The sequence below is a fragment of the Canis lupus genome, chromosome 18 (genome assembly GCF_011100685.1).
Source record: "Canis lupus familiaris isolate Mischka breed German Shepherd chromosome 18, alternate assembly UU_Cfam_GSD_1.0, whole genome shotgun sequence".
NCBI lineage: Eukaryota > Metazoa > Chordata > Mammalia > Carnivora > Canidae > Canis > Canis lupus.
This window is the reverse complement of record NC_049239.1, coordinates 46,567,247-46,578,170: the sequence shown is the minus strand read 5'-3', so window position 1 is coordinate 46,578,170 and position 10,924 is coordinate 46,567,247. Positions and strand designations below refer to the sequence as shown.

Below are 10,924 nucleotides of genomic sequence, written 5' to 3'. Positions count from 1 at the left end.
TGGGGTTCCCGCCAGCTTCGAGGCCAGGCATTCGGCCCCCACAGGCCGCCCTGGCAGCCTGTAACAAGCAGGCCCTGTCCATACTGCCACGGTCTCAGAAGGGCACATGTCACACACACAACGCCTCATGCTTGGGCCACTGCCCTGGACTCACCAGGAAGGACTGCCTAGGGCACTGAGCCCTCATCCACGAGCACCTTCTCATACTTCCCATGTCCAGTGGCCACGAACTTGTATCTCTTTCCAGATGGGGTGCTCTGCTGGGGAAGGAGAACAAAGGTGAGAACAGAAGGGACATGCTGCTGCCTCTGGGAAGCCCTCCCAAATGCACTGAGCAGAGACCCTCTTTACTCTCAGCTTTTGGGCCTGCCCTCCCTACATCAACCACATTTAGACCCTACCTTAATTGTCGATGATGTCTTGGAGCCTCCTTTCTGCTCCCAGAGGCTTTTCTTGCTCATGTCTCCAGCTACAATATCCTGGGGGCAGAGGAAGGACATGTCACAGATGCAGGCCTTTGACTGTGGGGCACTCGAAGCCCTGATCCTCTTTCCTGCCTAGCCTTGTCCGACTGGGGCCTGGGCCTGCCCACCTGCCTCCTTATGGGAGAGCCCAGGGGAGGAGGTAGGAAAGGAAAGGTGGCACCATCTACTTGCCCTGGGCCAACCAGTTTCCCCACATGACCTTCCACTCTGGGGGCCACTGGGGGCAGCCTGGTGAACCCGCCCCCCAAAAGTCCTAGTGCTCTGTCTACCCACATGTCAGCCTAGACAGTCTCAAACTTGCCTTACCAAGGAGACCCTGCCTGGCCCTGGGATGGTTCCTACCTTGCAGGAGGCAGCCTTGGCAGTGGACTGAGCCTGCACCTCTCCTGTCTCCCATCGGCTCTTGGTGCTTGCCACAGCCATGCTGGGCAGCTCAATGGAGGGCTGGCGGACTAGCTTGGGGGTCCGGCCAGCAGTCTGCAGAAGAGAAAGAGCCCAGGACCACTTTAGCGAATAGCCACATGGGACATGTCAGAGAGGCCAGTGTGAGACCCTCCAACACACAGACAACTTCCTCTATATCTTTGTATTTCCATAGAAGTGCTTTCCCAGTGAAGGGCTAGAGCAGGGCATGCTGAAAAAAAAAAAAAAAAAGAAAGAAAGAAAGAAAAAAAGCATATTCCTCCATTTGGTGTACTCATGAAACACCCTCTTGATCTGAAAAGCACAGGTAATATGGTGGTTTAGGAGACAGATATGCCACTGTCATGCTGCTCATGGCAAAGGGCTGGAAGAGCATGGATTAAAAGGAGAGGTGTTGGTTGGAGAGAGGGATATCGGTAGGATGGACAGGTGTTGGTTGAATGGAGGGGTGTAAGTTTGAATGAGTGGTGGTTGGATGGAAAGGTGTTGGTTGGATGAAGGGGTCTTGGTTGGATGGAGGGGTCTTGATTGAATGGAGGGGTCTTGGTTGGATGGAAGGGTCTTGCCTGGATGAAGGGGTATTAGTTGGATAGAGGGGTCTTGGTGGATGGAGAGTGTAGGTTGGATGGAGGGGCCTTGATTGGATGGAGTGGACTTGGTTGGATGGAAAGATCTTGGGGGATCCCTGGGTGGCGCAGCGGTTTGGCGCCTGCCTTTGGCCCAGGGCGCGATCCCAGAGACCCGGGATCGAATCCCACGTCGGGCTCCCGGTGCATGGAGCCTGCTTCTCCCTCTGCCTGTGTCTCTGCCTCTCTCTCTCTCTCTCTGTGACTATCATAAATAAATGAAAAAAAAAAAAAAGATCTTGGTTGGTTGGAGGGATCTTGATTTGATGGAGGGTGCGGGTTGGATGGAGGGGTCTTGCCTGGATGAAGAGATACTGGTTGGTTAGAGGGGTCTTGGTGGTTGGAGAGTATAGGTTGGATGAAAAGGTCTTGGTTGGGTGGAGGGGTCTTCATTGGAGGAAGTGGTCTTGGTTGGATGGAGGGGTCTTGCCTAAATGAAGGGAGTAGGTTGGAGGAAGGGGTATTGATTGGATGGAGGGGTCTTGATTAGATGGAAGGTGTAGGTTGGATGGAGGGCTGTTGGTTGGATGGTGGGATATTGGTTGGATAGAGGGGTCTTGGTTGGATGGGGGCAGGATATTGGTTGGATGGAGGGTGTAGGTTGGATGGGACATGGGTGCATGAATGGAGGAGGGACCCAGCAGAAGAAGAAAGGCCTAAACATACCTCGATGGCCTGGGTGTATTGCTCCAGCCGCTCATCAATCTTGGAGATGGGCAGGGCTGGCTGGGACTTCTTCACACTGTTACTGGAGGGTAGGAGAAGGGTTACACCCATGCTCCCTCACTTGGCTTGTACACTCCACCCCAAGCGCCTACCAGAGCTCCCTCAGGGCCCTGGATCTCTGGCCCCTGGACCTCTCCAACCCTCTCTTGGGGAACCCCAAGTCCTAGTCTGGAAAGCAGCAGGCACACCTCTTCCTGATGGAGCGGTTCAGGGACTCGGTTCTGTCGACGAGCTGCAGAGGGCAAGCAGAGATGTGAGCCTTCAGCCAGAGCCCACCACCTCCCTCCCATTGCCCCAGTGGCTCCCATCTACCAATCCAGCCCTCCACTGATTCATTTCTCAGGGTTGTGCTGAGTGCCTGGCTTGAGGGGATAGCAGAGAAAGAGCAAGATGTGCCTATTCCTGGAGGTGATGTGTGGCTGCCTCTCTGGGGCTGTCATTTGGTTGTGATTCTGGGAAAGAGGAAAAGGCAGCAGGCTCTGGGGCTTGACGTACTTTGGTGCTGGGGCTCAGGGGAGGCGAGCCCTGTTCAGTAGAGCCCTCCAAGACCAGGGGGCTGGGTGTCCTGGGCTGCTGGCATTTCTGGTGCTAGGAACAGAATATCTGAGGTTATATGATGAACACCCCCTTTGCACCCCTCCTGCCCCCCCACCCCAGGACCTGTTGGAGCAAACATTTTCCCTCCCTGGGCCGCAGGCCCTTTCCAGCCCTGACATGCTCTGGCTCTCGAGTTATCTGCAGTAGGGACTGGTGAGTCTGGAGGAGAGTCACTTGATCCCAGGGCCAGCAAGCCCCTCTACCCTCTGAGAATGGGGGTGCTACAGAGTCCGGGGCTGGGGGTGGGCCCCTTTTCTAGGCCAGCCCTACAAGGCCCACAGAACACATAGTCATGAGAGACACAGACCCAGCCCACCCCAAGGGGAGGTCCCACCACCTGCTCATCTGCCTCCTCAGCTTCTGCTGGCCCCAGGCTGCCCTGGATGGTCCCCTCTGGGCTCTTGGGATCTGTCTCCTCTGCTCCCAGCCCCTCCTGGAGCTCCGAGCTAGGGCTCAGGTGCAACTCCTCCAGGGGCACTCTGGCTGGGCTCTGCTCATCACCATCCTGGTTCCCGCAGGCGTGCTGGTGGGGCCTGGGGAGGAAGAAGGAGGCAATCCCATAGAAACTCATTCAGTTGCTTGCCTCAAGTCCCTTCCTGTTTCTAAACCTCAGTTTCTCCATCTGAAAGAGGCTGGTCAGACCAGCTGAATGCCAAGGAATCCTGAGACCCCAGCCTCACTGGGGAAATGGGTCCAAGGATATTCAGAGGCAGCCCTCCATCCCTGGGGCCCTTTGGTGAACAGCGCCCACGGCCCCAGCTCAGCCGCGCAAGACTTTCTGTCCACTGTGGGCCACCCGACGTGCAGGATCTCTGGACAGGCCCCAGCCCCCGGCCGTGCTTGTCCGTGTCCACCTGCTGGCCTCGGCCCCCACTTGGCCTCGGCCCCTGCCCTGCTCCGTGAGGGAGGCAAGTAGCTTGAGGAGGATGGGTTTTACACAGGAGTGGGGCGGGGTCTGTGGGAGGTTTCAGGGCTGGTCAGCTGGATGGCAAGGCAAGGGCAGCAGTCACAGTTAGAATCACACCCCTGAATAGAGGGGCTGCCTGCACTGGCCATGCCTGCCTGTGGCCAGCGTGGCTCTGCCTTTGCGCAGAACTGAACCTGGGTAAGAGGGGAAATTCTCGCATTTTCCATGATTTCACGCCCCTTGGGGTTGGTGCCAGCCAAGACCCAGACCCACCGCCCAAGGTGGGTCAGTCCGAGCCAGCAGCAGGCACACAGAGGGCCCATTCAGCTGCGGCGGGCACCAGGACCGGGCAGGTGTGGGGCGGGGAGGAGGCCTGCTTGAGAACCCAAGGGTTTGACAGAAGAGCCAAAGTGCCCCCTGCTGTTGGGAACGGCTGTGGCCTGTGGAGGGAGAGGAGGGAGCCGGGCTATAGCCAGGGACACCAGTGTACAGCCCGTCCTTGCTGACCCCAGACCCATCTTAGAAATGCAGAGTGTGCACTGATTCCCAAAGGCAGATGGGGGAAACTGAGGCACAAATGGGGACCGGTGGGCAGGGGGTCGGCCAGGACCAGGGCCCCAGCGAGGTAGCTGATTCCTGGGGTGTGGGAGCTTGCTTGTAGGGTGGAGGAAGGGTGGTGTGATGATTGGAGGGGTCTGAGCTAGAGCTCGAGGCTCCTGAGGGGCCTTGAGAGGTGGGAGGTGGCCCAGAGACGGGAGAGACATGGGTCTGGTGACACTCAAGGCAATGGGGACCCTGCCCCTCAAGCTTGAAGCTCCTGAGCAGAGCTTGGACCCTGCCCACAGTCAGGGGCCCTAAGCACGCCTGCAGGGTGTGGGGAGCACTCGACCCCTGAATCGGGGTGGGGGTGAGGCTCAGGGAGCAGTCCCCCATCCCTGGGCCCCAGGGGCGCTTTGGCCCCCACCCCCGCCTGCCCCGTTCAGACCAGCAAACACGTCTGCACATCTGGAAAGCTTGTCCCTCCAGGCCGGCTCACAGGCCCGCACATCTGGAAATACCTGCTCCCCTCCGTGGGAATGGAGATCAGCCAGCCCCGAGGGAGGAAGGGGCGGGCGGGCGGCAGGGGCGCAGAGCCTCCATTACGTAAGTGGGCTGCAGATGTGTGCTGATGTGGCAACACCCGGCCCGGGCCGCAGCTGGTCTGGACGGGGCCCAGGGGCCCTGGGGAGCCCAGGAATGAGATTTCCTCCCCAGCCCTCCCCGCAGCCCCTCGGCCCGCCGCCCCGCCGTCTAGCTCTCTTCCTCCCTTCCCCCTGTTCCCAGCTCCAGGGCATTTTGCGGGGCTGGTGGCTTTCTCAGGCACAGGTTGGGGGCTTGGGGGAAGCCCCTGCCTGGCAGCCCTGTCTCCAGACTTTGGCCCCCACTTGCCTGTCCTCCTCCTGCTGCCCCTCCTGACTTTCGCCCCAAGGGGGCTCCCCACAGTTGGAGGTCTCCCCGGCCCCCCAGTCCTGTGGCCGCTGCTCTGGCTTCTGGGACCAGTCGCTGAAACCCTCGTCCTCATCTGGTTCAGGTGCCTCCGAAGGCTTCAGGCTGAGGCTGAAAAAGTAGTACAGGGTGCTCAGAGCTGGGCCAGGCCCCGAGGGGCAGCGCTATTCCCATCACCCACACCTGCTCCCTTCCTTGGACCCTGGGCTCCAGGGCTGGGGGACTCTATCTGCTGGAGGCAGCACCCCATGGCTGGGCTGAGCCTCCCCATTGTCAGAGAGTCCCTGAGGGCAGGGCTGTGTCTCCCCCACAGTCTGGAGCTCTCTGAGGCCAAGGTTGTGTCTTACCCTCTTACCCAGGACCCCCCAGAACAGGGCTCTATCTCCCTTATGAGTTAAAAGTTCCCAAAGAGCTAGGCGCTGCTTCTCCCACCAGTCTAGGGCCTGTTAGGACCTGGGCTATGCCTCTCCCATCAGTCTAGGGTCCCCTGAAAGCTGGAATATGCCTCCCACACCAGTCTAGGGCCTCTCAAGAGCTAGGCTAAGTTTCCTCCATCAGTTGAGGGCCCCCCCAGAGCTGGGCTGTCTCTTCCATCAGTCTAGGGCCTCTGAGGATTGGGCCATGCCTCCCCCATCAGTCTAGAGTCCCCTGAGAACTATTCTATGCCTCCCCCATCAGTTTAGGGTCTCTTGAGACCTGGGCTATGCTTCTTCCATCACCTCAGGGCTCCCCAGGAGCTGAGCTATGCCTCTTCCATCAGTCTAGGGTCTTCTGAGAGCTGGACCATGCCTTCTCCATCAGTCTAGGGTTCTTGAGAGTTGAGCTGTGTCTCTCCCATCAGTCTGGGTCCCCTTAAGAGCTGAGCCATGCCTCTCCCATCAGTCTAGGGCCTTCTGAGAACAAGGCCATGCCTCCCCCATCAGTCTAGGGTCCCCTGAGAACTATTCCACGCCTCTCCCATCAGTCTAGGGCCCCCTGAGGGATGAGCTATGCCTTCCCCAGTAGTCTAGGGCCTTCTGAGAACTAGGCTATGCCTCCTCCATCAGTCTAGGGCCTTCTGACAGCTGGCCATGCCTCCCCCATCAGTCTAGGGCCCCCTAAGGGATGGGCTATGCCTCCTGCATTAGCCTAGGGTCCCCTGAGAGCTATTCCATCCCTCCTCCATCAGTCTAGGGTCTCTTGTGAGTCAGGCTATGTCTCTCATCAATCTGGGGACTCTCAATAGCTGGGTTATACTTCCCTCATCAGTCTAGGACCTTCTGAGAACTGGGTCATGCCTCCCTCATCAGTCTAGGGCCTTCTAAGGGATGGACTATGCCTCCCCCATTAGTCTAGGGCCTTCTGAGAACTGGGCCATGCCTCCCCTATCAGTCTTGGGTCCCCTGAAAGCTATTCCACGCCTCCCCCATCAGTCTAGGGCCCCCTGAGGGATAGACTATGCCTTCCCCATTAGTCTAGGGTCTTCTGAGAACTGGGCCATGCCTCCCCCATCAGTCTAGGGTCCCCTGAGAGCTATTCCATTCCTCCCCCATCAGTCTAGGGCCTCTTAAGAGCTGGATTATATCTCTTTCATCAGTCTAGGGTCTCTTGCGAGTCAGGCTGTGTCTCCCCTATCAGTCTAGGGCCTCTCAATAGCTGGGTTATACTTCCCTCATCAGTCTACGGCATCCTGAGAGCTGGGCCTGCTTCCCCCATCAGTCCAGGGTCCCCTGAGAACTGGGCCATGCTTCCTCCATCAACCTAGGGTCTCCTGAGAGCTGGACCATGCCTCCCCCATCAGCCTAGGGTCTCTTGTGAGTCAGGCTGTGTCTCCCCCATCAGTCTAGGGCCTCTCAACAGCTGGGTTATACCTCCCTCATCAGTCTAGGGCCTTCTGAGAGCTGGGCCATGCCTCCCCCATCAATCTAGGGTCCCCTGAGAGCTGGGATATGCCTTCCTCATCAGTCTAGGGTCCCTCAAGAGCTGAGTTACACCTACTCCATCAGTCTAGGGTCCCTTGAGAGCTGGGCTATGCTGCCTCCATTACTCTAGGGCCTTCTGAGAACTGGGCCATGCCTCCCCATCAGTCTAGGGTCCCTGAGAATTAGGCCATGCCTCTCCCATCAGTCTAGGATCTCTTGAGAGCTGAGTTATGCCTCCCTCGCTTAGTCTAGGGTTCTTGAGAGCTGAGCTGTGCCTTCCTCATCAGTCTAAGGCTCCCCAAGAGCTGAGCTGTGCTTCCCCCCCTCAGTCTAGGGTCCCCTGCCTACTGGGCTGTGCCTCCTCTATCCCCCTGGGGTCCCCGGTCTTGCTCTACCCCCTTAGCTGAGCCCCCAGGGCTGCGGTGACATGCTCCTTCCCCAGGAAGCCCCTGCACCCAGTCCCCGCATGGCAGGCCTGAGATCTGGCTCTGGTGGGCCCCCCTCTGCCCCCAGTCCCTGCCATCTAGACGGAGGACCCGGCCGGAGGGGCCATGACCGCTGCAGCACCCCACCCCGCCCGGAGCTGCTGACTCGGAGAAAATGGAACAAAACAGCGGCGGGAGGAAGGGGGGCATTATTGTAAAAACAGCCCAGCCCGGCCGCGGGGGCCTCCTGGGCCCAGGGAGGAAACGAGCCGGCCTGCGGCCCCGCCAACTTGGACGCAGCCTCCATGAGTCACCGGCAGCAGGGAGCTTGGGCGGGGGGCTCCGGGGCCAGGGCCACGCAGCTGGGGTCAGTGTCGGTCCAAGCAGGGGCCGGGGCCACGGGGGGCGGCCAGAGCCTGAGTCAGCGCTCTGGGAGGCGGGCTGGGAGGGGTGGCCGCACGTGAGTCCATCCGGCCGGCCGGCCAGCAGGCTCGCTGGCGCCGGGGGTTTTGGGGACCCTCACCCTGAGACCTCTCCCCACTCCTGCTCCTGGGCTGAGCCCCTCCATGGGCTCACCTGCTCGGGGACCCCTGACCCGGGGCCCAACCACCAGCACACTGCTCTGCCCACGGGTGCAGGGCCAGGCGAGCTGGTTGGGTGGGGGTGGGGGGGACAGCTTACAGGGTCTCCTGCTCAGGCAGCTCGGGGGACTGGCCGCCTCTGTCCTCGTCCTGGGCCCGGAGCTGCCGGTCCCTCTCCCGGCGGCGCCGCTCCCGGGCGGCCTCCTCCTCATCTTCCACGCTCCACTGAGTGGTGAGCCTGGGGAGTAGCAAGACACAGTCACACCACTGCCCGCACCCTGCCAGTCCGGTCCAAGCAGGACTCTCCTGTCCGGGTCGTGTCCTTAAGGCAGATGTCATGTCATGAAGGTGCCCTCGGACCCAGGGGGCAGCTCCCAGGGCTCTGGAGGCCTGGGGACGGAGGGGCTCCTGTGTCCAGGCAAGCCCAGAGCCACCCAGTGCTGAATGAGACCCCCGTGTCCCCTCCACCGGCCAGGTTCCTTCAGCCTCATCAGAGCCAGGACCCAGACAGGCACAGTCCTAGGGCTGCAGAGGGCATGGGACAGGGCTGTTGGAGGGGCCTGAAGGCTGGTGCCCCACGTCCTACCTGAATCAAGGGACTGTGGCCTCGGCCAGTCAGGTGGTGCCAGGCCGGGCTGGGGTCTGGCCAGGGGCAGACCCAGCGAGGCAGCCACCTTGTCACCCAACCACCCCAGCTGGGATGCTCCCTCCTGCTCCCCAAGGGCCTGGCCTGTTGGAAGAAGGTGGCCCCTCAAAAGGGCCCAAAACCCACAGAAAAGGCTGCCTCCAGCCTGAGCCTGACCTCTCTCTGGGCTGTATCACAGATGAGGAAACTGAGGCCTGCATGAGAGAGCTTCCTCTCCCAGTGTCTGCTGACCTCATGGATTCTCAGGGTCCCTCACTCAGGACTGCACGAGGTGGGCCTGGGACCCTGGCCCTGGCCCAGCAGCTCTCATACCCTTGGTGTCCCGGGAGGGAGCTCCCCAGGCCTTGGCCACCGACATGGCCCTGTCCCCCCAGTCTCCCTGGACCCCAAGAGGGGAGTCCTGGTCTCTGCTTTTGCAGGGGTCTCAGTCCTCTCCTGCCGGTGTCCGCTGCCTGACCCTGCAGCCTGCTCCTCCTGCCTTGGCCAGGATGGCCGGCTCCATGGTCTCAGCAGCCCTGCCAGCCATGATCTAATCTCTCCTCAGTCCTCCCAGACAAAAGCCAGGCCTCTTCACGCCTCCCGCTTTGGGCCCACTCTCCCCACCACGGCCCCCCGGGGATCCCAGCCGTGCTCAGACCTCAGCACCCCGAGTCTGCCCACCCTCACTCCTCAGCACTGCCTCTGGCTCCCACCCCTGGGGCCCCGGGGAGCCTTTCCTGCCCCACACCTGGCTCCCATCCTGCTCCAGGGCCTCGGCTCAAAGCCATGGGGCCATGTTTTCTGGAGAGGTAGCACCCAGGGTGCTCTTGACTGTTGGGGACCTGGGGTCCGGGGCCTTGCCCACCATTCACACCGGCAGGCCCTCTGAATGGAGGGTGGGAGCAGGTGGGTACAGGGGGAGCTCGTGCTAGGTCTCTGGCTGCAGGATGGAGAGAGTGGGCCCAGTGGCCTTCTTGGGGGGCAGCCCCGGGGGCACCCTGGGAAGGATTCCTGGTCCTTCCTGACAAGATTGGGCATCTTGCTCCCTTTGCTCCCATGTCTCGGCTGCAAGTGCCTATGGGCATGTCTGTGTCGGCCAGTGGGCGGTGCGTGGGTGCTTGTGCATGACCAGGCGTGGTGTGGGTGGCCCCATCCGTGTACTTATGTCCACGGCCTCAGGCCCGCCCCATGCCCACTCTTAGGAACTCCCATGGGCGGTTTCTCCTGCTCCCCAGACCCTTCCACCAAAATCTGAGCACAGGCACCACACTGCGTCCCGTCACCCCTGACACAGATATGCACAGCACCTCTGGGGGCCACTGTATGGCAATGTGTCCAGGCCACAGAAGCCCCATGCAGGCTGGTGCTCTGCAGAGACTCCCCCACGGACACGCACCGCGTCGCCGGGCCTCCCTCACACACACAGACGCACACGTCCTCACGTGTCCATGCTCCCAAACGCCCCACAGCACGTACATGCTTGCACACCCTCAGATGTCCACCTGCACACACAGACTAAGAAAACAAGGCGCGGGGCAGAATGGCGGAATGGCGGCACCCTGGTTCCTGGTGCTCCTGCCATCGCCCCAACAGTGGCCCGGGAGGGAGACTGAGGCATGTTTTCTGAGAGCAGCATCCCTAAGGAGCCGGCCCTCCGAGGGCCACCCTTTGCCACCTGCCGTCTGCCTGTGCTTCCCTGAACCTCCCCAGGGCAGGGTAGGGGTGCAGGGTAGGGGTCTCTGGGTGTCTCCCCCAGCCCCACGCGGGGAGACCCAGCGGCCTGAGGACAAGGAGTCCTCCCCCTCGCCTGCTCCCTCCGCCAGCCCCAGGATGTGAGTAATGCAGCCCCTCCTGGCCCCTCCCGTGACCTCACCCTCACTGTTCCACAGCTGGGCTCCGTTCTGGGAACTGAGAGGGGGCGGCTCTCCTGGGGTGGGGTGGGGGCCTCTGGCCTGGGAAAGGCGCCCCCCTTCCCCGGCCAGCAGCCCAGACCCCTTGGCAGGCTGAGCGGAGCTGTCAGGACACCGGCGATGCCCCCCCTCCGCCCCCGCCCCATGGCCCCTGGCTCAGCCCGAGTGCAGCTGTAAGGGATTTGCTGTTCCTTAGCAAATGCAATTAGGCTGTTTCCTGTGTCTGTTCTGGC

The 10,924-nt window shown here is 61.0% G+C and overlaps 1 protein-coding gene across 5 annotated transcripts in view; it reads right to left on the bottom strand.

The window, feature by feature from the left end:
* The window catches only part of LSP1 (lymphocyte specific protein 1), a 39,313-nt gene that overhangs the window by 4,215 nt on the left and 24,174 nt on the right, over nt 1–10,924 (bottom strand). For 3 of the 5 annotated variants that reach the window (XM_038563573.1, XM_038563569.1, XM_038563572.1), the window contains exons 2-10: nt 8,257–8,394; nt 5,193–5,360; nt 3,195–3,390; nt 2,756–2,848; nt 2,449–2,492; nt 2,201–2,282; nt 828–962; nt 402–479; nt 155–260 (exon numbers count right to left, since the gene is read on the bottom strand). In XM_038563573.1, the coding sequence (XP_038419501.1) occupies nt 168–260; nt 402–479; nt 828–962; nt 2,201–2,282; nt 2,449–2,492; nt 2,756–2,848; nt 3,195–3,390; nt 5,193–5,360; nt 8,257–8,394 (1,027 nt within the window). In that variant the 3' untranslated portion in view covers nt 155–167. The remainder of the gene's footprint in view (nt 1–154; nt 261–401; nt 480–827; nt 963–2,200; nt 2,283–2,448; nt 2,493–2,755; nt 2,849–3,194; nt 3,391–5,192; nt 5,361–8,256; nt 8,395–10,924) is intronic. The other 2 variants (XM_038563571.1, XM_038563570.1) reach the window with 2 other exon arrangements.